The sequence below is a fragment of the Myotis myotis genome, unplaced genomic scaffold (genome assembly GCF_014108235.1).
Source record: "Myotis myotis isolate mMyoMyo1 unplaced genomic scaffold, mMyoMyo1.p scaffold_m19_p_4, whole genome shotgun sequence".
Classification (NCBI taxonomy): Eukaryota; Metazoa; Chordata; class Mammalia; order Chiroptera; family Vespertilionidae; genus Myotis; species Myotis myotis.
This window is the reverse complement of record NW_023416346.1, coordinates 41,654,424-41,681,993: the sequence shown is the minus strand read 5'-3', so window position 1 is coordinate 41,681,993 and position 27,570 is coordinate 41,654,424. Positions and strand designations below refer to the sequence as shown.

At 40.1% G+C, this 27,570-nt stretch overlaps 2 protein-coding genes and 1 long non-coding RNA gene across 5 annotated transcripts; 2 read left to right on the top strand and 1 right to left on the bottom strand.

The window, feature by feature from the left end:
- Window positions 1-397: 397 nt before the first annotated feature.
- UBE2A (ubiquitin conjugating enzyme E2 A) lies at window positions 398-8,876 on the top strand. 2 transcript variants are annotated; one of them, XM_036305909.1, is made up of 6 exons: window positions 400-642; window positions 794-874; window positions 1,300-1,325; window positions 6,843-6,932; window positions 8,353-8,441; window positions 8,635-8,876. In XM_036305909.1, exons 1-6 carry the CDS (start codon window positions 599-601, stop codon window positions 8,761-8,763), a joined length of 459 nt encoding a protein of 152 aa, XP_036161802.1. In that variant the 5' UTR covers window positions 400-598; the 3' UTR covers window positions 8,764-8,876. The 2 variants fall into 2 exon arrangements, with proteins under 2 accessions (XP_036161804.1, XP_036161802.1); XM_036305911.1 differs by lacking the exon at window positions 6,843-6,932 and having other exon boundaries at window positions 398-642.
- LOC118654542 lies at window positions 1,332-5,680 on the top strand. The gene is made up of 2 exons (XR_004967002.1): window positions 1,332-2,391; window positions 5,316-5,680. It is a non-coding gene; the product is annotated as an uncharacterized LOC118654542 (long non-coding RNA).
- Window positions 8,877-12,612: 3,736 nt separating the features above from the next.
- Window positions 12,613-26,733, bottom strand: NKRF (NFKB repressing factor). Of its 2 annotated transcripts, XM_036305903.1 has the most exons (4): window positions 26,065-26,733; window positions 24,357-24,471; window positions 16,651-16,781; window positions 12,613-15,580 (listed from the first exon to the last, which is right to left on the bottom strand). In XM_036305903.1, exons 3-4 carry the CDS (start codon window positions 16,763-16,765, stop codon window positions 13,620-13,622), a joined length of 2,076 nt encoding a protein of 691 aa, XP_036161796.1. In that variant the 5' UTR covers window positions 16,766-16,781; window positions 24,357-24,471; window positions 26,065-26,733; the 3' UTR covers window positions 12,613-13,619. The 2 variants fall into 2 exon arrangements, with proteins under 2 accessions (XP_036161796.1, XP_036161795.1); XM_036305902.1 differs by lacking the exon at window positions 24,357-24,471.
- Window positions 26,734-27,570: the final 837 nt, after the last annotated feature.

Below are 27,570 nucleotides of genomic sequence, written 5' to 3'. Positions count from 1 at the left end.
CCTGTGTCCGCAGAGGATGTGCATGCATTGTTCCCGCTTTTTGAGAACCTTCTGGTTTGCCTCCGCCCACTCCTCCTCTTCTAGTTTGGGATTTTATCCTTGTCCCCCCAGCCACAGGGCGCACTTCAAGTGATCTGGTCTTTTAATAAAGAAAGACAAAAAAAAGATAACTGGAAAAAAAAAGCTTCCCAGGATTCGTCTTAGACTTGACAAGTGGGGGTACAGCCCATTCCACTACCCAGTCCTGGAACTATAGGCTCCCGTTGGCCAGTGAAAAGCCTCAGCCCCGCGTGCCTCTGGCCGTGCTTTAATGACCTAAGCAACTTCCTTCCACGCCCCCCCCGCCCGTCTTGGTACGGCCCGTCCGGCGTTCGGCGTTCCATTCCCCCCCCCTTCCTTCCAGGTTGGTTCAGCCCCTGTATACTCCGGGGTGGTGCTTAGCCGGCGCCAGACCGACCCTCGACTTCGGAGGGGCAGTGCGGTTCCTCTGGGCGCTTCCTCCCAGGCTTCTTCGGCTTCTTCAGCCTCGTCGGCCTCCTTACCCTCGGCTGGGACCCGCGATTTCAGTGTATGCCCCAGCCCTGACCCCGCTCGAGATATGTCTACCCCGGCTCGGCGGCGTCTCATGCGGGACTTCAAGAGGTAACCGGCGGGGACCGCGGCGGCCGCGGGCTGGCTACCGGACTCAGGGCGGGTCCCCAGGCGGCCCGGGGGCATGGGGCGGGGGAAGCCCTGAGGTAACCGGCAGCGTCGCGGCTGCCCGGTAACGGGGCCCCGTCGGTTTCTCTAAAAGGTTACAGGAGGATCCTCCTGCTGGAGTCAGTGGGGCTCCGTCAGAGAACAACATAATGGTTTGGAACGCGGTCATTTTTGGGTGAGTCTGCTTTCCGGGCGTTGGCGAGAGATGGGGGATGCTAGGCGGCTCTTCCGGCTCTGGGGACCGGCCCCTGGTGCAGGCAGGGTGGGAAAGGGAAAGTGTTGGGGTCTGGCGGGGCCTAGGCGCCTCCCCGGAGCCTGTGCCTCGATTAGCTTGATTAGCTCGGTTCCCGCTGCCAGGGGAACCGTTTGGGGTTCTCAGGGGGGCGGGGCGGGGAGTGGTGGCGGTTAGGCGCGGCGGCCTGTACTCGGTTTCTAAGCCTGAAACAGCTTTTGTAGTGGCTTTCGACCCAGGAATCGGGCTTTTTACCAGAGGGGGAGTTAGCAATGCTTGGCAGAGCCTGGAATAGCCATTTCCTAAAATGAACCAGGGTATAGGGGACCCCTTAAGCGGGAACTGACATGTTTTTCTCTGTATTTCAGGCCCGAAGGGACCCCATTTGAGGATGGTAAGAGAGTTTCTTTACACACCTTTCCGGAGCCTGATCATTTGGGGAAAGGGCTCCTAGTCATCCTGGAAGTGCCTCCTACTTAGGAACCTGCTTCTCTCTAGCCTCTGCCTACTAAAGGCTTGAGTGGAATCCAGTATGTGGCAGGTTGTTCAGTCTTGTCTGCTTGACTAGAATTGCACCTTTTTTCTTGCTTGCTTCTTTAAAACTAAAAATCTGGGTAAGGCAGTCACTTTTTTAAAGGAGCATCGTAGCACTGATATTAAAGACTTCTGAGGTCTGGGCTGTGATCTGCAATATTCAGGCCCCCATCAAGATACTGAATATCAACCCAAACACTTGCTGATAGACTCAGAGACCATCTGGTTAGCATTCTACCACAGGGCAGGAACTGTGTACAGCAGGTGCTTAATAATATGGTTCTCAGATGTTGAATGGATGCAAGCATCCCTTGCACACAACTATCTAGTTTCTACAATCTGGCACTGAATGCCTGTCAGCTTCGCTGCTTGCTCTAAAATGGTTTTTAGTGGCCAGTTTGAATATAATAGTTTCTTATTTTAAATGAGTTTTCAGAGATTTAGATTTGACTTTAAAAAAACACGTGTTCATTGCTTTTTAAAGATTCTTTTTAAACTTCCTATTTTGAGGTAAGTATAGATTCATGTGCAGTTGTAATAAATAATAATAGACTGTGTGTATCCTTTACACACTTCCCCACCCCATTCTTTGGTAACATCTTGAATTACTATATTACAATATCACAAATAGGAAATTGACAATGATATGGTTTTATGTGCACTCAATTGTGTGTGTAGTTATTTTTTTGAGCGTTTAATTCATTTAAAAGATGATTAAAAGTATTTGAACCTCTGTCTGACATCTTTAATATTTGAGGTATTTTTTTAAAGAAAATCTGTTATTCTTTCTCAATGACTTATCTTCCTTTAGTCATGTAGTCATAATTCAGTTTGAAGGTAGGAACAAAAGCATTGTTGTTGCAAGCTACTGAGTACATATTTATGTTGTCAAGTTGGACCACTCTCTGATGCTACCAGTCCACAAGGTAGGTCAATATCAACCAATTCTATAATTTGTCTCAAATACTCAGATTTCCCTAGGAGGTTACAGACAGTCATCTAAATACTTATAGTTTCCTGTCTACCTTCATTCCCTGGGTAAATATCACTGCTCTTCAGTCCTGCAATAAAAAGAAATGACAGCAGAAGAGGGGTCCTAAAAGCACACTACTTTGGTGCAGTAAATCATTTGAACTGATCCATAGCAAGACAATTTTGCTGTGCAGCATTGGTACTAGTTCTTCCTTACCTAAGCTTTATATGCAGATTAACTGTGTATTTGCTTTAACTTTAGCAGGCTTTGTTTTCATTGGCTTCATTTTTTCCCCCTCCTGATTTTACTGACTTCTTTATCCTGGGCACAGGTTTATTAATAGTACATCACTGCCAGGGGTGACTACTTAAATATTTCAAGGGTGCTTCTCTTGTTTTAAGTGGTAACAATTGAAAAGGTACTTATGGAATCCATTATCTATCCGGACTTTCCCTCTTGACATTAATGACTCTGTTTTTGATGATGTGTATCTCCATGCTGGCATTACTGAAAGGAATTACTCATGCTAAATGTCAGTACTCTTTTCTGATTCATTCTGTTGAGCAGTCTGCTATCCAAGAATGCTTCCTCAGGTGTCTAGAACACTGACAGGGGCTACAAATATATTTGACCGTCTGTTAATACCTCTCATTTATGGTTAAGGAATTTACTGAAAAAGACTGATTAGGGACAAGTGGGGTAGTTGGTTTTTCCCTGTTTCCAATGTATGTTATAAATTAACAGCCCCAAAACTATTTTTGCTGCTTCCTTGTAAACCGTTTGTAATGGAAGTTTCTGGAATTGCCAGGCCCTAGTTAAAGAGATGAAACCTTAAGAAAAACAACTCTGATTTAATTTCACACTCTCAAAGTAAGAGGACAATGTTTCCAAGAGCTTACACTACCAAACAAAGCACTGGGGGCCGGAGGGTAGTGCTTCCTCATCAAAATATGTGGTTATGCATACTGAATGCAAAGGCTATGGAACAAAGCATTCTTCGTCACATATAAATTTTGTTAATAGACACAGTAAGATATTAGTATTTGTTTTTCATAATAGGTGTATGCTTAAGAATTTGGGTGTAAGATTTTTCAAAAAAAAATGAATCACTTAAAACCAGGGGTCCTCAAACTATGGCCCGCGGGCCACATGCAAATACAAATATTGTATTTGTTCCCGTTTTGTTTTTTTACTTCAAAATAAGATATGTGCAGTGTGCATAGGAATTTGTTCATAGTTTTTTTTTTAAACTATAGTCCGGCCCTCCAACGGTCTGAGGGACAGTGAACTGGCCCCCTGTTTAAAAAGTTTGAGGACCTCTGCTTAAAACCCACTGAGGATGTTTTTAAGCTAAATAAATCCTATGATAGAGGACTTGAGTGTTGTTATCTTAAAAATTAGAATTTTCAGTCGTCAAACATGTTTTAAGTATGTGTACTTTGCTTTATTTTTCTCTGTTTTATTTTATTTTATCCATCACCATTTATCTCCCCTATACCCTCTTCCATCTCTACCCACTCCCTCCCACTCCCCCCACCATAGACACTGTTATCTATGTCCATCAGTTTTTACTTTGCTTTCTTTTCAGGGGTCACTATCTAATGGCCAAGTGGCAAGAAATGTCTGCAGAGGTGTTTCTTTGGCCAACACAATGTTTTTAAAAATTTGAATTTGTGAATATCTGTAGCAGGACATACACTCTATTAGTTTAACCATCACTCCCTTATTGCCATACACCTAGTCATTTAACACATTTATATAATTTTCCTGGTTCCTACTTATAGATGGATTGATTGATACTTTCCTTAAAATGTTTTGGCCTCCTCAGGTTCTTGAACAAAATCAGTACAGATTGTGTGTTATTTTGAGGCTTAAATTTTAAGCCTAGCCTCCTAAATATTCAGAGGCTAAGCTCTGTCCTCAATTGCATAATATTAATTATAAGATTTTAAATTTCTTTAATATTTGTTTTGGACCTCAGAAATTACATTGAGGGTTATACAAAAGAGGTGTTGATTGTTTAATCTGGCTAGCAATATGAAATATCCCTTCTTAAATATGTGCTTTGAATAAGATTTGGGTAAGTCCTAATTTATATTCAAGTGGACATAGCAGATTATTTCACTTCTCAAGATATTAAATGAGCTGCTTTAAAAGACTTGCCTCTTTGGTAGCTAGGTAAGCACCTTGTTGAACTTCTAGGCAAATATTAGACAGAAAGCTCAAGGGATTTGAGAACCACCAACATAGGTACTCAACTTGCATTTAACTGAGTGTTTGATATAGATCAGAAAGAAAGTACTATTTAATATTTGAATCCATTAATTGTTTATTTCTTACTAAAAGTGAAGCTTGGATTTTGAGGTTTTGCCTTCTTTAGCTGTGTATCAAGATGTGAAACTTTAGAATTATTAATATTTATAGAGCACTTATTTTGTGTCACTGTGCATATTTCCCTCATTTAAACTTCACAACAATGTTAGGTGTTGGGTACTATTATTAACTCCATTTTACAGATGAGGAACTTGAGGTTTATTCAAGCTGAGTGGCTTCCCCAAGGTTTCACAACTAGTCAGTAGCAGAGCTAGGATTTGAGCCTAGGTTTGTGTGACTTCAGAGTTCCAGTTATGCCAGCCTTAGTGTTGTTTTACTACCTTTAGGTATTGTATTTAATGGTGGTTTTAATTTAAAGTACCTGAGAGCTCCATGTGCTATGAAATCTGCCCAATTGTAGAGCAATTCCTTAATGATAAATCTCTTGCCTATAATTTTATCAGATTTCAGCATTGAGCCAAATGTTACACTCGAGATACATATGGAAGCTCCAAGTTTGAACTCTCTTAAACACTGATTCCCACTTTTTCTTGCATATTATAGTATCTATAGTACTGAAAAGGAAGAATATGCTTTCTTCCTCAAAAAAGGAAAGATTTATGACCAGGTGGTGATTAAGGTGAAGTATGTTCTGAAGGACTATAGCATGTTTGTCCATTCTAAAATATTTTACCTTTTGTCCTTAGGGAGGTTTAACGATCATTTGGAGACTATTAATGGAAGCAAGAAATAAATAAATTGCCTACTCTGAAGGAAACAGTACCAAATTATACTCTTATCTGAACTGTGATCTATTATATTAGAATAAGTGATTTATTTAATATACCAGAGTAATATAGTAGAACATACATCACCTTATACTAGATAGTAACTGATTTCAGAAGTTTACTTGAAGAGACTTCAGTCAGGAAAAAATAGTTGCCCAATTGTTTTCTTGAATTTATTAAACCAAATTAAAAATAATATTTTTTAAGGAAATAATCTCCCCAAATCACATCATCCTATAATTCTTTTTTTTAAATATTTTATTGATTTTTTACAGAGAGAAAGGGAGAGAGATAGAGAGTTAGAAACATCGATGAGAGAGAAACATCGATCAGCTGCCTCCTGCACATCTCCTACTGGGGATGTGCCCACAACCCAGGTACATGCCCTTGACCGGAATCGAACCTGGGACCTTTCAGTCTGCAGGCTGACGCTCTATCCACTGAGCCAAACCGGTTTCGGCCATCCTATAATTCTTGAATGAGATCCAGTTTATCCTTTACTTATAAGCCTATAATCTAGTGTGCTTTAGAGCCTCCTGCTACCTTAGTTGACATATTTAAGAAAAATAAATTCATCATTAGAAAGATAAATTCTCTGGAGACATGAATGTAATCGAATGAGATTTTTAAATTACTTCTGCCATTAATTCCCTCCATTAGTGTGAATGATTAAGTTGATTTTATAGTGAAGTACTTTGTGAGTCATACTTAAAGGTTTTGAGAGGGACTATGAAGTTTTTTTCCCGATTCACATTCAATTATATTTTCATTATAGAGTTACCATTATATATGGAAAGGAACCAGTGAACACTTTTATGCCTATTCCCTTCTAATTTAAAAATAATTTGATTATTGATTTGTGTTTCTAGCATTGATTTTTGAACCTTTGTAATTCCATTCTCTCTAGTCCATTTAAAAATCTCTGGAGAGCTTATGATGGCAGCTGATTCAAATGGGCCTTTAAGATCTTCCAATTTTCTAAAGGAAGGCCACATTTTGGCTTTAGTTTCTTGTCATTTTAAGGCTGTCTTCAATATGCACAGTGGTTAAAGTTATCCTACAGGTAGTAATTTTTAGTTTTAAGATGGCTGTGTTTAAGTTTGGAGGAGAATAATGTCAAAACAAAAAACAAATATCTGTCCATTTTTAGAGCCAATTCCTGGAGATGTATCTCTTAGCTGGTCTCTCTCTCTCTGCATTGTTTCATTTAACAATTGGGGAAAAGTCACATAGCATTAAAAAAAAAATACTTCTGAACAAAGTGATAACTATGTTTTCTTAAACCTATCTTTTCTAACTACAGGAACATTTAAGCTTATAATAGAATTCACTGAGGAATATCCAAATAAACCACCTACGGTTAGATTTGTCTCTAAGATGTTTCATCCAAATGGCAAGTATCACTTTTAATACAGTATTTAAAACAACTGCACTGTTTATTAGGGAGGTGTTTGTTCCACGTTCCTATGGATTTGTCTGTGGTACCTGAGTATTTAGGCATCCTGCTGTTTCCTGAAAACTGAACTTGTTCATGGTGTGCTATTGCGGGCTTCAGCTATAGTCCTAGAACTAAAGCAAGGAAGCTACTTTGCCTTTGCTTGGAGTCTGAGAGCCTCCTGATTTTGATGATCTTAGTCATTTACTTATTAAACAAAAGTAAGGATGCTCTTGAGGTTTCCTTTTAATGTTAGGCCAGATTGGGGTAGTCTTATGTTGTAATTTTTCACTAGTGTTTTTTTTTTAATATTGGGAGGAAGGGAGAGGGAGAGAGAGATAGAAACATGAGGCCTGGCTGGCATGGCTCAGTGGTTGAGCATTGACCTGTGAACCAGGAGGTCACGGTTTAATTCCTGGGCAGGGCACATGCTGGGTTGCAGGCTCGATTCCCAGTGTGGGGTGTGCAGGAGGCAGCCTATCAATGATTCTCTCTCATCGATGTTTCTATCTTTCCCTCTTGCTTTCTGAAATCAATAAAAATATTTTTTTAAAAAATAAACATTAATAATGAGAGAGAATCATCACTTGGCTGCCTCCTACATGCCCCACACTGGGGATGGAACTTGCAACCTGGGCATATGCCCTGACAGGGAATTGAACTGTGACCACCTGATTCTTAGGTCAACTCTCAACCACCGAGCCACACTGGCTGGGCTCCTTAGTATTTAAGACAATAGTTGCCAACTTTGGTTACAGATCAGAATTACCATGGAACATTTAAAAAATACAGATGCTCTAGCCCCAGTCCAGACGTACTGAATATCTGTGGTTGAGGGCCAGGTATACAATATTATATTGGAAAAGCACCACAGGTCATTGTAACTTACCATTTTCTTCTTCTTTTTTCCCTAGTAGTAAGCCTGGAACAGCTTGCCTTTTATTCAGGTTAATAAAGTATTTTCCAGGTTATCAAATATTTATCTATCTTCATGCCAATATGAAATCTTGTGAGCTATCTTTTGTTATTTCATATAGGAGATATAGGTTACTACTTTGATGGGATGAATTTCTCACACATCTCTGGATGGCTGGGGACCCTGTTAGAAAATGTTTATGATTTCCTAGATAATGGGGCGCTCTTTTCAGAAGGAACACTAAGTATCTTCCAGTTTTATACTGATTACATTTGACATTCTCCTATCCTGATTATTTCATTAGTAATGCTTCTGACTATTTTTAGGAAAGTAACTGAGGAGTAGCTGAGGAAACCTTGTTAAATCTCAAAAGCAAAATATTCTTGACTGTGTTGTCTTGACTATGCTGTTAAAATCGTAATGGTTTTGTTATGTTTAACATAGATACTTCTCTGCTCTTAGTCTATGCAGATGGTAGTATATGTCTGGACATACTTCAGAATCGCTGGAGTCCAACTTATGATGTGTCTTCCATTTTAACATCAATACAGGTGATTTTTTCCTTCATGTGACTAACTGGCCTTTTATATGTTTTTATTAGCAACTGAATTGTTTTGAAAGTCATAACTTAAGGTAAAAGGTTGGTCTTAAGACCTCAGCCACCAGAATGTGTATATTTGCCTAGCTACTAGCAAATACATATACTGCATCTAGGAACTGACCTTTTACAAATTGTCTTTGTAGTCTCTATTGGATGAGCCCAATCCCAATAGTCCAGCAAACAGCCAGGCTGCTCAGCTGTATCAAGAGAACAAGCGGGAATATGAGAAACGTGTTTCTGCGATAGTAGAACAGAGCTGGCGTGATTGTTGACTCGGGTGCAGCAAATGAAGAGGCTGGGCATATGAAAACTATATATTGATGTGTTTGTCACCTTCTTATTCTTGTGTCATCACATTTACTTCATTAAAAGCAAAATAGTTATTCTGCTGTTTCCATCTTTCCTCGCCAAACTTTTCCTACCCCTTCTATCTTCTTGAACATCAAAACATCCTCTATGAGATCAAATGTACTGTACCTGGGTTACGTGCAAAAATTACTAATGCTTAATTCCTTTCCTGTTATATCTCATCTCCAGCTGTGAGGCAGTATTTTGTTACCGTACTTTACACTAAGCTTTTTAAACAAATTGTTATACAAGTGGTGCTTCTGCATAGCTTGATAACCGGGAAGTTTAACAAAATGATTTAAATGTTTCATCCTGGCTGAGACACTTGTGTTGGACTTAGAAGTGAACATTTGGAATATGGCCTATAGAAAATAGGGAAAGAAATCCATATAAACGTCCATTTTGAAAGAAATGAAAGTTAAAAATGCATTATTTCTAAGATCTAACCAATATGCATTACTAGGTGGTTTTTATTGGTAGAAAGGAGAGTGTTAAAGGACTCAGCCAAAGGAGTACAGTCATTGTAGCCACTGACACATACTCTCCTTGCAAGATATTCATTGGACACACTCATGCTAAGTGTCAGACTACAGTCAGCCTTCTGTATCTGCAGGTACCACATCCATGGATTCAACCAACCCCAGGGGGAGGAGTTTTGTTGTCGCTGATATGTACTAGGTAGTTAAGCCTCTGCTGGTTGTGTCTATTCTGATGGATACTTAGGGACAACTGTACTGGAAGTATTCTGGGTTTTACTTTTTAAAGAGGTGTAGGAGCAGAGGAATGGAAACATTTTTAAGGTGAGGAAGGTTGGTGATCCTTTAATCTCTTTAAAGTAGTGCTACCTTAGATGAACAAATTTGTAATCTCCCCTCATTTTTTAGAGTTTTAACCCAATGAAAAGAGCGTATCTGTGGCAAACTATTTTCCACGCAAATCCTGAGTTAATGCTGCATGCTTTAGTTTCTTCTTTCCTTTCAGTATTATAAGAACCTTAAAGTCAATGTTTGCAATCTTTCTTTGGATATTTATACTTTTAAATAGTACCTTTTAAGTAGCAGTGTGGGGCAAGGCTTGTAAATGTTTTGTCTAAATGTTCCATTGTCACCTTGTGTGCATTTATCACTCTTCTAAATCTAACTTTGCACAAGTAACCCATGTAAAAAATGTACATTTTTCAAAACTTGTAAATAAAAATAAACTTAAAATTTTGTAGTCAAGGTATAATTATATTTTAGCTCAGTATGAACTTTTAGTATTATTGAAATCAAATATCTACTTTCCCCCCTTTGAAATAAACATCTTAAAAGCAAAAATACAGATTCTGGGAAAAGAATAGATACTGTTAGAATCTTTTTTCTATTCAGTCATAAGTATTAATGCTTTTCAAAAAAAAAATTTAACAGAATGTAAAACTTAAAACAAAGCTGCTTTAGCATTAATATTATGATCAATCAAAGGAATGAAATTGGGATCAGAGGAGAGAATAAACAAACCCGGATTTTTACCAGCACCCTCAGAGACTAACACCTAACTTGTCCTGACATCCACCTCTTTTAAAAAGCCCTAGCTTAAAAACAAACAGCACCAAACTATTCAAGTGGTATTTTCAGTTCTGTGTAAAGTTTGGGAGTACAGGTATCCTCAAGTTATCTTGCTTAAACAAAACTCTTCTGAGAAACATCCCCTTCCTTTTTATATAGACAAGAACAGTGACTTTGTGGAAACTTACCTCTTGTTTGGGGGAGGGAACTAAATAAAATTAAATCCTTAAGGTATTGTACCCATTCATCCTTTAAGACATGGCACTTTAAGGAGGCTCAATGTGGACGAGTTCATTCTACACTGACCACATTAACTGGTTTGTTTCACTTAGGAGCAGTATCCTTATTTACTTTAAGTCCATTTCTGCTTCAAAGTAGAAACATTAAATTGGTCTCCACTTGATATATTAGTTTTACATTTACTTTTTTATCCTATTGTGGTTGGGTATCTTACTGACACTGTTAACCACACTTTAAAAAATTAAGGTGAGATCAGTAATGTGAAGATCTTATTTTTTTATTTTATACACCTCCTGAGAAACACTAGTCCCAATCTCTCATGGGATAACCCTTTCAAAACCTCACAAGTCAACAAGCTGACCTCCCAAAGCATCATACCCATGGTAAAAGGTATCAGAAACCATTCATTTGACATTTAATGCTAATTTATCTTTTTTCTTTACCATTTTTTTCCCCACAAATGCCTCAGGCTGCCTGCATATAACAATAATTTATAAAGTTAAAAGTTTATGTGAGGCTCCTTTTAAAATGACAGATCTGAACTTGAGTCTTCAATTCTGCACCTGCTGATGTGGGAAAGGGGGCATGATAAGGAGAAAAGTTGTAATTACAGTCCTTTATTTTAGGGCTCTCTCCAGCTTCAGGGACTGTTAACTGTCAAGTGATGCATTGTACTAAAGAATCCCAACAGAATGCATAAAATTCCATTCATTTTGCAGTCAAAAGGGAGTGGGGAAATTCTAATATCTGAAACTCAGTGTGTGTGTGTGTGTGTGTGTGTAACTGAAAACAGTTTCTTAGTATAACATTTAAGTAACTCAAAACTTAAAACTGGTCATATACTGTGCAAGGTTACTGGGTTAAAACTTACTATTTCAAAGGAAGGGGAAATACAGGAACCAATAGGGGACAAAAACAATAGCAAGGTTGTCAGCAGCTCATTATTGCCAAACCCATTTCTCAGCATACTTTGTTTTCAGAGTTAAGTGACTTCACCCTATTTCCACATCAATACCAAAGCTGATCTAAGAAGTTGGGAAATCTTGGGCCCTCAAATCCAGAACCAAATACATACTTAGCCCAATTACTTGGGAGTCTTAACTTTAGCTAAATTAATATTCTGCTCTGTCAAACTTACCTAAATAAGCCAGATTTATATGTAACATTCCCCTACTCCTTCCCCCCAAAAAATAATTTTGGGAAGAGGAAAGAAATGTAGAGAGAAAAGAATTTTTACATTCCTTAATCCCTAACTCACTAATTGAACCATAGCTTCTCAAGGTTGGTATGAGCCTTTTAGGTACAAAAAAAAACCAAACAAAAAAAAACTATAAACATTTTAGCTTAGTTCCCTTTGCCATTGTTAAAACATTAGGTGCCAAATAAAATGCACACCTCACTTCTCTTCCTACCAACATTAGGAAAGGGCCACACACGAGGCAGAGACTTAGTGGAAAGCAAGTATCATATACTGTGTCAATCATTGTAGGTGATTAAAAGTTAAGAGATCCAGGTATAAAAGTTAATCCCTTTATATTTTTAAAATACTGATTTAACTACAACGGACAGCTTCTTAATGTCAAATATAAAAAAGAGGAGAAAAGAAATTTCTGTTTATTGTGGGACAGTTACATGTCAAGCATGGTGCTGAATGTTTTAAGACACTGCAAACAACCTAATTATACTAAATATTTCATTGGAGGTGTTTAACATTAATATTCACTTCTGAATATTAGTAGTGTGAATATTAATACTTGATTTATCTGAGATACAAAAACATAAAATTAAACAGCCTGAGATTTGGTTGCAGCCAGCATATTGGTCCATAGGAAAAACATGAGTGACTGATGAGCCGTTCCTCTCTGCTAAGTCATTACGTTCATCCACGTGTGCTCTGGTGTTGAAATACTTTGTGCAAACACCACTTCCCCTCTTCAGATCCCCAAAGTGTCGCTACTAGGCTACTGCCCAGAAATAAGCACACCGCCATTTTGATCAACTTTGGCTCCTTTTTATTCAGGAAGCACACACATTCTTTTTATATACTTTCTTTTTACATTCCAGAAATAAGCGAAAAATAGCTGTTTTAAATATGTTACAAAGTTGGCTTTTGAGCTTAATAAGCTTTTTGAGAGAGTGACCAGCCAACAGACCTTTTCATCAAAGCACCAATGTATCTTCAGTCTTTTACCAAGTTCTACTACAGCTCTGGCCGCCCTGGATGCGCTGTACATCCAAACTGCGTGAAAGCTACAATGGAGAGTTGCTGTGAGTCTCTGCAAGGCACCAAGAACAAACAGTTCCAGCTTCCTTTCTTCAGGTTAAACCAAAGTCTCTGAAAGTTTTCAAGTGCTCTCTCAAGTAGTGCTCGTTCAGCATGAAGACTAGAATTTGTTAAAACTGATATATCACAAGGTACAATACACACTTCCAATATGCTGAAAACCACATGGTAGAAGTTATAAATAAGCGAACACTAAATTCATTTTAAGAAAGTTTTACATCATTTAGTCGATAAGGACATTTACACGTACAGCACAAGTTACTGTTAAACATTCTATAACTGGATTCACACAAAGATGAAAATAGATAATACAAAATGATCTGACATTTTAAGTCTGGAATTAAGTTTAACTGTAGTTAATATCAACTTCACATATTGTTGCGGGTTGCTGTGCTATGCCCTTCAAGATGGGAATTTCTTTCTCAGGGTGAAATTTCACTTGGATATGCGCTCTTGCTTTGTACAAACTACTAAAATCTGAGGGACACAGCAATATCAAAGACACAAATGGTAACTGCACAAAAGCATCTGCTGGATTAAGCTAATACAAGTGGACATACTTTTTCAGGTTCCAATATCTAATAGAGCTCTATATGAAATGAACAAGGTGAAACATCTTGAGAATGAATATACTCTGCAACTGGAACATGTAGCATTTCTTTAATTCACAGATATGCCTCATTAGGCATTTACAAAATAAATTAGTAAGATCTCAATTTGCTTGAGGCATCACAAGCTCATAATGCCCCACTTGGCCTTCCTGTTTGAGCTGATCTAGGAGGTCTTCCTTCCGTCTTTTTCTACCTACCACCAGGTACCTGTCATGGCCTACCCCATGAGACTTACTTTTAAGACCATACTTCTGGGCGATTTGATGTATTTGCTTCCGCTCGTCGTTAGTCAGCTCTGTAGAGAAAGTCAAATCGCTGTGGCTCTCGGAGCGGGCGTAGTTTCTGATGATCTGTTCAATATCTCTCTTGGCAATTTTGTTTACCCTTTCTACATCAAGACCAAGCCCTTCCCGCTTATGCTGCTCTTTGACAGAGATTGGCTCCCGAATGCCCTCACCAGATTTACCTAAACCACCACCCGTCCAACCCATCTTTCTCAGCAGCTGATTCCCTATGTTATCTTCTTTGATTTGTTGCTTGTAAGCCTCCTCTGCTGAGCGGCCCTGAATTTCATTTCTTGAAATCACATCTTCAATAGCTCCTTTCTTCAAGTTGTTAATGACAGTCGGCTGGGTCTTCTTGAGGATTTTCACAGCTTCCCCAGCAGCTTCGTATTTGACAGTTTTCTTCACCCCAACTGCTTCTGCAATGACTTCACTCTCCAGAATCACCTTGCATTTCCATCGGAGGCCTGTCATTCTTTCATAGACGTATTCAACTGTCATTCGGTTAAACTGAGCTGTGTCGTTCATCGTGCACACAGGATTTGAAGAATTCTCATAAACTACAAGATCCTTTATATCTTTCTTCTTGCCAGATCCCTTGGGTGAAGAGCCTGCTTGGCATTGTGAACTTTTGACAGATGGGTAAGTGGGTTGTGTTTTTTGAAGGATTTTCAAAGCCTCATCAGCAGCTGCATGTTTACTTGTTTTTTTGGTTCCATAACCTTCAGCTAAGCAATGATCTTGCAAAAACACTCGACAACGCCATGTGCGGTTTGGCATCATCTCATATTTGTATTCAACTGACATTTTGTTGAATGAGGCGGAATTGTTAAGGATACCAATAGCATCGTTTGCATTTTCTGTAAGGACAAAATTGGTCCAGTGTTTGGCAGAAGCATTATAAATTGGCTGCCCAGAGGCATCCTTAGCCAACACCACCAGCTCCTCTGGCGGCTTCAGAGCTGGAGGAAAGTCATACGAAGGCATGCCAATCTGACACACTACAAGGTCCTCTCCAAATGTGTGTTTGAATTTCCGCCGGATAACCCTAACTTCAATACGCTTCTGCAAGAGTTTTACAGCTAGCTCAGTAGCTCGATCCCTGGACCCATTCTTGCTGCCAGCATACCCTGTAGTTAAGTAGATATTTTGGCATCTAACTTCACAAGCATAACCATCTGTCAGAAGTTTTTTATTTTTAGGGATGTCAGCAGGGGGGATTTCTTTTAAAGGAACATATATATACTCAGGATTTGTCTTACATGCCTGAATACAACGAGTTAACATGTATGTATAATTAATTTTATCAGATCCGGAAGTCATCTCTGGATTAGAAAGGTTGCTCCAGATGGTCGCTGTTAATTTTTCAATAAAATACTGCTTCTCGGCTACCACTGACTCAGGAAATGTCTGTGATAGTGAAGGCTCAGGAGCTGACTGCAAGTTTGCCTGCTGTGCTGTGCTGCTTGGGGCAGGGTTCCCACGGTCAAAATACATGTTGGATGTTACAGGCTGGTCTTTTGTGAAAAGAAATCCTGCTGAATCACAATACTGAGAATTCCCATCTTGTGCACTGAAAGAGTCTTGAGTATAATCTTGGTAGATGTTTCTTGGCATTCTGGCAAAATGTGTTTGTTCATTTACCTCCTTTGTTTGAGAGCCATAAGGATCTTCCTGTCTTTCAAAATCTTTTGAACTACTAGCTACAAAATGTACAGGCTCAAAACGAGGTCTCACATGGAATTTGGAACCGGCTTGCTTTTTAGGAGGATTTTGACCTATAGAATGAGTGAAATTTACAATTCATTAAAGAGGGAATATTTCAAAAGAACCAAGCAGGAAAACAGTACCAACTCTATTATTTGCAAGCTGCATTGTTGGTACAAGATACTTTCTATCACAAAAACTTCAGATCATTGAGGTGACGGCAATCAAATAGCAATGTAAGGTTCCAGCATAAGTGGGGATGATTCCTGTCCTTTTGTGTGTAAGGAAAGGAACTTGATAGAAAATATGCCATTGAATCAAGTATGCAGGTCACGGCCATGCACGATGGTAGTTGCCTTTGCGTCTAATAAGTTAAAGCACAGGAGATGTGTACAGACTAAGAAGTTGTTCCAGTATTAATCTCATACCACCTGTGCTGAAAAGCTCCCTTCATAAAGACTGCAAATGGAACAGATGGCTCTGCTGCAACACAGATGATGACCAGAGGCATTAACAAAGCTTCTCTCTTTTGTGTCAGAGGTGAGTGACCCTGTGATGGCGCTTTACATGTAGTTGTGACTAAAACTCAAATAAAAATAATTCTCAAAAGATCCAAAAGGTTTTCAACTTCAAAATCTTAGTTCTGACCTGTTATGCACCAAAGAGTGTTTGCTACGTTTTATTTCTAGAACAAGCAACAGCTGGAAACTAATGTTTTATGAGGTATATCAAATTTAAAGCTATGGAAGAACTCTGATGAAGCTATACCAGACACTAGAGCTTCCTCCCTACAACAGTATTCAGTAGAAAGCTGGTCCATCTTGGACCCATCCAAGAGGATTTAGTTACTTAGATGCTCAAATGATCAGAGTATAAGGTTTTTCTATTTAGAGGGAGGTTCATGGCATGGACTTTAAGGATAGCATTATAGTGTGACTTCAGTATTCTTAGTCTTCAGTTCTATTTAGCATTCTCAAAAAAAAAACCAACCCAATTGTGCATAACCAGAAGTTAAATTTTTTTTACATTTGTGGAAGATCCAATGTCATGAATGTTATACCACTCATATTGTTTTTTTTGTTTTTTAAAAAAGGCCATGCCGTTTCTTCAAATCCCATTTTCCAGAAACAAGTATACTCACCATCATATGTTGAGAGGTGACGTTTATGACCCTTAGAAGGTTTGGACAGCATCAGATCATATGAAGGCATCTCCCCAATATCAATACCTTCAGCCATTTGGAGAATTTTTTCCATCAAGCGTGGGCTATACCTATTTAAATTAATATAATCTACCATTAAAACAGATAAGAATGTAGTTTTTTAAAAAGCTTCTAAATGAGCCAATTTTATAATTGTTCCCACGGGACATTTTTAACAGAGTATCTTGGCTATAAAACTGAAGAATCTGCCCTAAAATACTTACCTATCAAATGAGTAATTATGGTACTGTCATTTCAAGCCATATAAGCATATAATCAAGAAATTTAAGCCAATATCATCAATGAACCCACAAACAAGTGCTGGCAAGGATGTGGAGAAAAGGGAACCCTCTTGCACTGTTGGTGGGGATGCAAATTGGTGCAGCCACTATGGGGAACAGTATGGAGGGTCCTCAAAAAACTAAAAATGTGCCTGGCCAGTGTGGGTTAGTGGTTGAGCATCGACATATGAACCTGGAGGTCATGATTCAATTCCTCGTCAGGGCACTTGTGGGCTTGATCCCCAGTGGGGGGCATGCAGGAGGCATCCGAAAGATGATTCTCTCTCATCATTGATGTTTCTATCTCTCTCTCCCTCTCCCTTCCTCTCTGAAATAAATAAAAATATATTAAAAACAAACAAACAAAAACAAAAACCTAAATATGTAACTGCCTTATGACCCAGCAATTCCACTTCTGGGAATATACCCAAAGAAATCTAAAACACTAATTCAAAAGAATATATGCACCCTTATGTTCATTGTAGCGTTATTTACAATAGCCAAGATATGGAAACAACCTAAGTGCACATCAATAGAAGAATGGATAAAAAAAATGGTGGTAAATATATATAGGATGTCCTCAAAAATGTATACGCACACTTTGAATAATTATTAAGGCAGTGTTTATTAAAATACATTTCATTTGCCGAAACCGGTTTGGCTCAGTGGATAGAGTGTCGGCCTGCAGACTGAAGGGTCCCAGGTTCGATTCCGGTCAGGGGCATGTACCTGGGTTGTGGGCACATCCCCAGTAGATGTGCAGGAGGCAGCTGATCGATGTTTCTCTCTCATCGATGTTTCTAACTCTCTATCCCTCTCCCTTCTTCTCTGTAAAAAATCAATAAAATATATTTAAAAAAAATACATTTCATTTTCAAAATTGAGCTATGAGCTGTTAAAGTATGTATACTTTTTTGGGACACCCTGTATATACAATGAATATCACTCATCCACAAAAAGAATTAAAAGTTTACCATTTGTGATAGGATGGATGGACCTAGAGGGTATTATGCTAAGTGAAGTAAGTCATACAGAGAAAGACAAATACCGTAAGATTTCACTTATATGTGGAGTATAAAAAACAAGATAAATGAACAAACAAAATTGAAACAGACTCACAGATACACTGAGTGGACTGTTGGTTGCCAAAAGGGAAGGGCAATTGGGAACTGGGTGAAGGAGGATGAAGGGACTGAGAAGTACAAATTGTAGTTACAAAATAGTCATGGGAATGTAAAGTACAGCATAGAAAATGCAATAACCATGTATGGTGCCAGGTGAGTACTTGAAATATTTGGGGGAACACTTTATAAAGTACATGACTGTTTAACCACTATGCTATATACACCTAAAACTAATACAAAATAATACTGAATGTGCCCGGCCAGCATGACTCAGTGCTTGAGCGTCAACCTATGACCCAGAAGGTCAAGGTTCAATTCCAAGTCACAGCACATGACTGGGTTGTAGGCTCTGCCCCCAGGGTGGGGCATGCAGGAGGCAGCCAATCAATGATTCTCTCTCATCATTGATCTCTCCCCCACTGTCCTCTCTGAAATCAAAAAAATAAAAATAAAAATACTGAATATAAACTATAATTGAAAAATAAAAATTTAAGTTCTTTTAAAAAAAGAAATGTAAGCCCGGCTGGTGTGGCTCAGTGCTTGAGCACTGACCTATGAACCAGGAGGTCATGGTTCGATTCCCAGTCAGGACACATGCCCGGGTTGCGGGCTCAATCCCCGGTGTGGGACATGCAGGAAGCAATTGATCAGTAATTCTTTCTCATCATTGATGTTTCTATCTCTCCCTCCCTCTCTGAAATCAATAAAAGAAAAAAAGTGTAAGCCAATACCTTATCTTTAAGTTTGAATTGAAAATATCCGTATAAATTCATGATTTATTTTTCCTCTATCATATATGTATATTATATGCAAATAATTCATTGATATATTTATCAAAGTACTAAGAGTGTTAAGAGCTGCTGGGTTAACATCCAGATTGTGATCTCTATCATTTCCATGAAAAAGAATCAAAGTCCTTAGAGAAATGGCTGATTCCAAGTCTGGGGCAAGAAATGTGTAAGATGAACCTGGCAGATATTCTTGTGCCTGAAAACAGGGAAGCTGTCAAAGACTTCAGGAATTAGATCAAGTGGACTCAGAAGCCAACTTGAATAGCCTCCCACTGGCAAAATAAGTCAACTTGAGTATCAATAAGAACAATAATAGCAGTGGATTGAGACACATCAAAGATGTTAAAAATCCATTATCTCAAAAAGGTACTTACAAACTCATTATTGGTCATCTTTGGAGGATGGTAGAAAATCAAGTCATTATTCCAAAAATGGGTAATATTAAGGAAGAAACCAAGTATTTATTTGGCATTTTCCATATAAATTATACCTCAGAGGAACTAAAGAGTTGATGAAGAAAGTCTCTTTTACAGAAGCAGCCCAGCTATTAAGTGTAGGAATGAAAGAACACTACCATTTTGCAACCCATAATGCAATAATAAATGGTCATCAATGGCTGCTAAGCCTATTAGGTGAAAAGTTGATGGGGAAAAACCCAGAAATAGACCCGCACAAACATGCTCAACTGATTGTTAACAACACTGCAAAAGCAGTTCAACAGAGGAAGGACAGCCTTTTCAACATATGGTACTGGAGCAAGTGGGCATTCACAGGCAACAAACAAAACCTCAACCTACACTTCAAACTTTATACAAAGATTAATTCAAAGTGCATCACAGACCTCAATGTAAAATGTAAACCTATAAAAGTTGTACAAAAAAAAAAAAACACACAGGAGAAAATCTTCAGGATCTGGGCCAGGCAAACAGTTCTTATACTTGACACCAAAAGCATGATCCATAAAAGGAATAGCTAGCTGATAAAATGCACTTCATCAAAATTAAAAACTTTTGCTCTCAAAAGATCTTGTTAAGAGGATGAAAAGCTACAAACTGGGAGAAATATTTGCAAGCCACACACTTGACAAAAAAACTAGTATCTAGCCCTAGCCGGCTTGGCTCAGTGGATACAGCATCAGCTTTCGGACTGAAAGGTCCCGGGTTCAATTCTGGCCAAGGGCCCATGCCTGGGTTGCAGGCTTGATCCCCAGTGGGGGGCGTGCAGGAGGCAGCTGATCAATGATTCTCTCTCATCATGGATGTTTCTTTCTCTCTCTCCTCCCTTCCTCTCTGAAATCAATAAATATATTTCAAAACAAAACAAAAAAACCTAGTATCTAATAGAAATGCCTCTCAAAACACAACAGTAAAAAAAATCATATTTAAAAACAAACAAAAGATATGAACAGAACATTTTACCAAACAGGAAATATAGATTGCATATAAGCACATTGAAAACATCATTAACCACCAGAGAAATGCAATTTAAAACCACAACGAGATATGACTACACACATCACAATGGCTAAAATAAAAAATAGCGGCAACACCCAATGCTGGCAAGGATGCAGAGAACCTGGATCACTTACACATCGCTGGTGGGAATGTAAAACAGTCTGGCCACTCTGGAAAATCTCCAGCAGGTCTTTAGGGTTTTAAAAGGTAGCTTATTATGTACCAAGATTTTGGAAATCAGGATGCTATTCAACTGTCCCACCATGCCTAGCACATAAAAGATGATTTCTAATAGACAAAAAACATCTGAGTTCATGAACTTACATTCTTGAACAAAAACAGGTACATGTAGGTGCATATTTATGATATATAATGGCACCTGAAATTTAATAAATATTCAGTAATAGATGCTTTAAAATTTTTTTTAATATATTAAACCGGGTCTACTAAATCCAAGTAAGAAAGCTGAAGTTTGAAAACTCAGCAAAGATTAAGATGGCCAATTATAGCCGAAACCGGTTTGGCTCAGTGGATAGAGCGTTGGCCTGCGGACTGAAAGGTCCTGGGTTCGATTCCGGTCAAGGGCATGTACCTGGGTTGCGGGCACATCCCCAGTAGGAGGTGTGCAGGAGGCAGCTGATCGATGTTTGTCTCTCATCGATGTTTCTAACTCTCTATCTCTCTCCCTTTCTCTCTGTAAAAAATCAATAAAATATATTTAAAAAAAAAAAGATGGCCAATTATAAAATTACTAAAGGCCCGGTGCACAAAATTCATGCATGGGGGAGGGAGGGGGTAGGGGAGAGGTTCCTCAACCCTGCCTGTGCCCTCACAGTCTGGGAGCCCTCAGGGGATGTCCAATTGATGGCTTAGGCCTGCTCCCCCTGGCTTGTGGCTGAGTGGTGCTCCCCCTGTGGGAGCACACCGACCACCAGAGGGCAGCTCCTGCATTGAGCGTCTGCCCCCTGGTGGTCAGTGCACATCATAGCGACCAGTCTTTCCACCGTTCAGTCAATTTGCATATGAGCCTTTTATTATATAGGATTTATTCAAAACCATTCATAAGACTCTTAACATATGTGAATAACAAACAACCAGATTATTGATAAATCTTTTGAACACTCACACTTCCACTTCATTAGTGGTGACTAATGCCCTCTACCTACTGTGGGCAAAGTTAGTTTTACAGCATGAGCCCACTGGCATCTGCAACAGCCTCACATCAACAAGGAAAAGAAGAGACAAATAATCAAGGTGGAAAAGCTGGTTGCATTTTAAGATATATCTTCCTGATTAATTAATATCACATCAAAGATCAATAGGCCAGAATTCTGATTCTAATCCTGTCGATGAAGAATGATTGGAAAACAATGCTCCAGTTAACCAAACATTCTGCTTCATTAAATACATATACATTTATCCACAATTTAAGTACATATCATGCAGATCCCTAGGCATTCATATGAATAATTATTTAAGTGCTACAGATATAACTTTTCATTAGCCACAAGATTTTTTTTTTTTGGGTCAATCCTCACCTGGGGATATTTTTCCATTGATTTTTAGGAGGAGTGGAAGAAAGGAAAGACAGAGAGAAACATCAGTGTGTTTGGTTGCCTCCTGCATGTGCCCCAACCAGGACCCAGGCCAGGGAAGAGCCTGCAACCAAGGTACGGTACGTGCCCTTGACCGGAATCAAACCCAGGATCCTTTGGTCCCCAGGCTGATGCTCTATCCACTGAGCCAAACCGGCTAGGGCACAAGATATATTTTAGAAATGGCTTGCAGAAGAAAGTTCTTGACAGATTGTTTTCTTTTATAAAACAGAGAAATAATTTCAGCTATTTTGAGCTTCCTAATTGCCTAGACCAGCGGTTCTCAACCTGTGGGTCGTGACCCCTCTGGGGGTCGAACGGCCCTTTCACAGGGGTCGCCTAAGACCATCGGAAAACACATATATAATTACATACTGTTTTTGTGATTAATCACTATGCTTTAATTATGTTCAATTTGTAACAATGAAAATACATCCTGCATATCAGGTATTTACATTACGATTCATAACAGTAGCAAAATTACAGTTATGAAGTAGCAACAAAAATAATTTTATGGTTGGGGGTCACCACAACATGAGGAACTGTATTAAAGGGTCGCGGCATCAGGAAGGTTGAGAACCACTGGCCTAGACTACGATGGAAAAATGATGAAAAGGCAGACTGGAAAACATTGTTTTATTTTATCCTTTATTATAAAGCAGTGGCTCTCATAGTGTAATCTCTGGATGGCATCACTCGATTATCAGCATTACCTGCAACTTGTTAGAAATACAAATTCTGAAATTCTGGGGCCTCACCTCAGGCCTACTGAATCAGAAACCCTGGGGATGGGGCCCAGCAATCTGTGTTTTAAGAGGCCTGGCTGGTGATTCTGATGCCTGCCTATATTTGAGAACCACTGTTAGAGTTAAAGAGATACAGTATTCAAACTTGTACCTTGAAAATCATTACCACCAAAAAAATGAAACATGTTTTGCCTTCCTGCACATTTGAGCCCCTCCTGGCTTGGTCTTATAATTAAGAAATTTTCAAGATATCCTCGAGCCCTAACCGGTTTGGCTCAGTGGATAGAGTGTCGGCCTGGGGACTGAAGGGTCCCAGGTTCGATTCCGGTCAAGGGCATGTACCTTGGTTGCGGGCACATCCCCAGTGAGGAGTGTGCAGAAGGCAGCTGATCGATGTTTCTCTCTCATCGATGTTTCTGGCTCTCTGTCCCTCTCCCTTCCTCTCTGTGAAAAATCAATAAAATATATTTTAAAAAAAAAGATATCCTTGACCAAGGAGTTGATACAGTTGATACCTAGAACTGAAACAATACAAAAAGTCCTGCTAGATGGGGGAAAAAATGCAACAAGTTCCCTTCTTGCTACTGTTAACAACCTGTTCTAAAAGTCAAGGGTGGACTGTAAAGTTTAGAATATGCACTTTCGCCGTGTATTCTGCAGTTCCCTTGAGAGAAAGAAGACTCTTCTGTCACAAAAAAAGACCATAAAACAAGAGCTCTGCCAACATCAACATTAACAAGTACATAGATTTTCTCCACCTGAAGATGACAGCTAACATAAAAGTGGAAGACTGCACTTGGTTCCTAGCTCCCAAAATTCTTTATTGCCTCTTCTTTTTCCTATATCTAAACTAGATATAATGCAAACATTACTTTTCTGTTATGGTATATTTTTTGGTGTGTTTTTTTTTGCTTTTGTTTTTTGTTAATCCTCATCTGAGGATATTTTTCCATTTTTAAAAAGAATGGAAGGAAGGGAGACAGAAACATCGACGTGAGAGACACATCGATGTTTTTTATCGATTGGTTGCCTCCTGCATGCGGAGGGGCCATGGATGGAGCCTGCAACCAAGGTACATGCCCTTGACTAGAATTGAACCCAGGACTCTTCAGCCTGCCTATGCTCTAACCCAGGGGTGGGCAAACTTTTTGACTCGAGGGCCACAATGGGTTCTTAAACTGGACCGGAGGGCCAGAACAAAAGCATGGATGGAGTGTTTGTGTGAACTAATATAAATTCAAAGTAAACATCATTACATAAAAGCGTACGGTCTTTTTTTTTTTTTTTTTTTTTTTAGTTTTATTCATTTCAAACGGGCCGGATCCAGCCCGCAGGCCGTAGTTTGCCCACGGCTGCTCTAACCAGTTGTTCTAACCAGCTAGGGTTGTTATGCTATTTGATAATGTTATGGCAACTTGTGTTGACTGAACTGACTTATGTCACATGGTGACTATAGTATATATACTATCCACAGGTGATGTGCTTTGGCAAGTGCACATACACATATAAAATGCTCTGAAAGCTTGAGCTTTTAACACTGACTACCATTGGCCTGGCTTGTGTTTTTAATGCCCTCCTTATATATAAGACTGCTGTTTTTGGAATGAAATCCTGAGGCATAATAATGCGGTGGTCTGTGTGTGTCAGTTACTTGCTTTCATTCCTGGTCCATCCTTCCCAAATACAGCAGCTGTATTTCAGTGGAAAGAGTATCAGAAGACTGTGGGACCTTGGAAAAGTCACTTAACTTCTTGGCCTCCATTGATTCAGCTGTAAAAAATGAGACACCACCTAATTCCCAAAGCTGTTGTATTAAGTGAGATACATAAATTTTAAACTATTTTGTACATTATAAACCTATATTTATCCATTTATTGAGCATCCATTACACAGAAGGCACTCTTCTAGGCACTGAGAATAAAGGTGTGAACAAGAAACCATAAACCCTTTCCCCAAAGGAGCTTACATTCTAGTGGGAAGGTAAGATTTATTAACACAAAGGATAGATATTATCCTACCATGTAAGATATTTTTTAGGATTCAGATTCCCCATGGCCTTCTGTAATATTAAGATCTATGATAAAGGTACCTTTTTAACTGCAAAAACAACATTATTAAATGAAGGTCAATTAGATTTTTCTGACTTGATTAATAACTGAGGCTTCCCCAGTTGTAACCAGCTCCTCCAGTGAAATAATCATTATCTCTGGAGGCAGAAATTACACTAACCTAGAGAAGATAAAAAAAACACACACACACACACATTAATTTTTGTGATGAGTTCAAAGTACCACACTGAATACCATGTTCAACAATTAAGGGTAAGGGGGACAATCCTATTTTTCTGTATCTGTTAGTCATTTCTAGACCCGAATTGACTGAATTTTATCTGATAATTTTCCAGAATATCTCATCCTTCCTAATAAAAAATTCACTGTGAGGCAAGAGTCAAAAAAGCCTCTCAATCGATCAAAGGAATGATTAGTCTAATATAAGACCGAGTCGGGGGCTCTGAAATATAGAGGTCCAAGTAGTCCTGTTTTTTAAAAAAAATGCGTTGGAACCATACTGCAGTCTCCAGTCTCCATCAAATGCAAAGAGCTTTCAAAGAGGCCTGTTCAGAATGCGCACTAGGTTTTAGAAAAGGGGGGAGGGGCAAACACACACACATAAAAGCACACCTAAAATCTCACCCAATGCTAAATGTTAATCCTTCTGATCATAATTAAGGTGAAAGGAGGGCAATCCATTTTTATAGTAGATATATCCATTTCTTTGTTTGCTTCCACACATATGCGCAAATCTACAAGCAAGGCGGACCCTGCGGCTGAGACACCTCATACAAACCGCCTTTCCAGGAGGAGACAGTAAAACCCAGCGGGGGGGATGTTTTATTTAATGGGGATGGAAAGACAGTGGTCAGGAGACTAGGATTAGAACCGCAGCGCCCCCACCCCCGCGGACCCTGGAAACCGCGACTGTAGGATGTTCTCTGCGGATACCGCATCCTTGGAAGGTCCTACGCAGGTCTCAGGTTCTGCTATTTGTCATTTCCCACGCCCTCCAGAACCATCACCACAATGTTCACCTCTCTAATGGTGATGATTCCTCTTCCAAGCACACCTCTATCTCCATTCCTGGTCTTGGAGGGGTTTCTCCCGCGACCCCCCGCACCCTTCTAGCCGTTATGTCATCAACCCCTGCCACCTCACTCGGCCAACCCCCTCCCCAGGACAACAGTGTCCTCCAGCATTTCCAAATCTCCAGCCTCTAACCCTCTGTATCCTGCCCCAGTCCCTGTCCCAATCCCCATCACCGTTCTCCTATCCCTGTTCCTTAACCGGATCCGCGCACCTTCCTCACCTGCAACCCAGGAAAACGTGGTTGGTCCAGGCGGCGGAGAGCGCTAGGAGCTGGTCGAGGGCAGCCCCGGGATAGCTGTGCAGGTGCCGACAGATGAAGCTGCGTCGCAGAGCCCACTGCCAGTCACTTTCGTGGCTATAGCGCCACTGCTCCAGCACTGGATCAGGCGGGGGCGGCGGCGGCGGGAGGGGGAGCAGCGGCGGCGGCGACAGGAAGTCGCCCCCCAACAGCAGACGTCCGCCAGCCATCTTCTCCGCCCCCAAGCAGGGCCACCAGGGATGAAGCCAACTACGGACCTGGAGCGAGTTGGATCGGGGGCCGGTGGGAGGGGCCGGGTGAGGAGGGGCGCGCCGTGGCGCGAAGACCAACTCTCTGGGGACTAGGGTGTGTGCTTGGAGGGCGAATGCTAAAGAGGAAAAGGAGCTCAGGTCCCGATGCCAGGGCGCGCGCCTGCTGCACTCCAACTCGTGGAGGAGCAGGAGGGCGCCCACTGCAGTCCACGCGCGTCGGGGACGCCGAGCCAGGCCCCGCGCTCCGCACTTCCAGCCACCCGCAGACCCACGCTCAGCGCGGGGAGGAGGGGGAAAGCCACCAGCACGCTCTGCTCCCCCTCCTCTGAGTTCCTGCCTACCTACCCGCGTGCAGCCCAGCGGTAGCGAGCCAGTGCGCATGCGCTGCGTGAGATCCCTAACTTCCAAATCCCGTGACCAAATATCGCGCGATGTACATTTCCCCCTTCTATGACGACTACGGGCCTTTGACGCACTACGGTCACTAGCGGAGGGAGGGGACTACGGGAAGTAAATTTTGGAAGATTCTCAGAGGTTCTGGAACATGTTTCCATTGAATCTCGGGAAGACGACCTCAGGTGATTGTTGGCTGCAATGACTCCTCTGACGCTTTCCCCTGAGTTTCTGAGCAGCACGACAATGCGGTGTTCTTTGGGAGGGACTTAGGTTTGTAATGGATTTTACACTTTTCTTTTAATGTCAGCTCTCCGAGGTTCCTTTTCTTTAGAGGATAGCTTGAAAAGCTATGTGCGTTATGTGTCGTTAGCTTTGCATTTTATTGTGAGAACATAGGCGAGATTAAATACTTGCAAAGAAAATAATCCACAATGCCACTTCTCGTACATATTCCATTCCAATTGCTGACAAATAGAGACACCGTGCTTACACAGTTCTTATCATGATTGCAAGTAATTTTGCATTTTCTGTAGCAATTTAAAATGTGAAAAATATTACAAAATACAAAAGGGCCCCCAAAGAGCCTTAAAAGCTGCACAGCAACAAATGGCAAAACCACTGTATAGCTGAACACTTCGCTCTAGCAGTGCTCCGGTCAGTTCCCTCAGTCCCTGTCTGCCAACCTGTGTTATTTAAGTAGTTCATCAATGAGTATCTGTCAACAGGAATTTACACAGCACTTGTGTGCCCAATACAGGGTGGGGCAAAGTAGGCTTACAGTTGTTTGTATGGAAAATAATACAATTAATAATAAGAAATA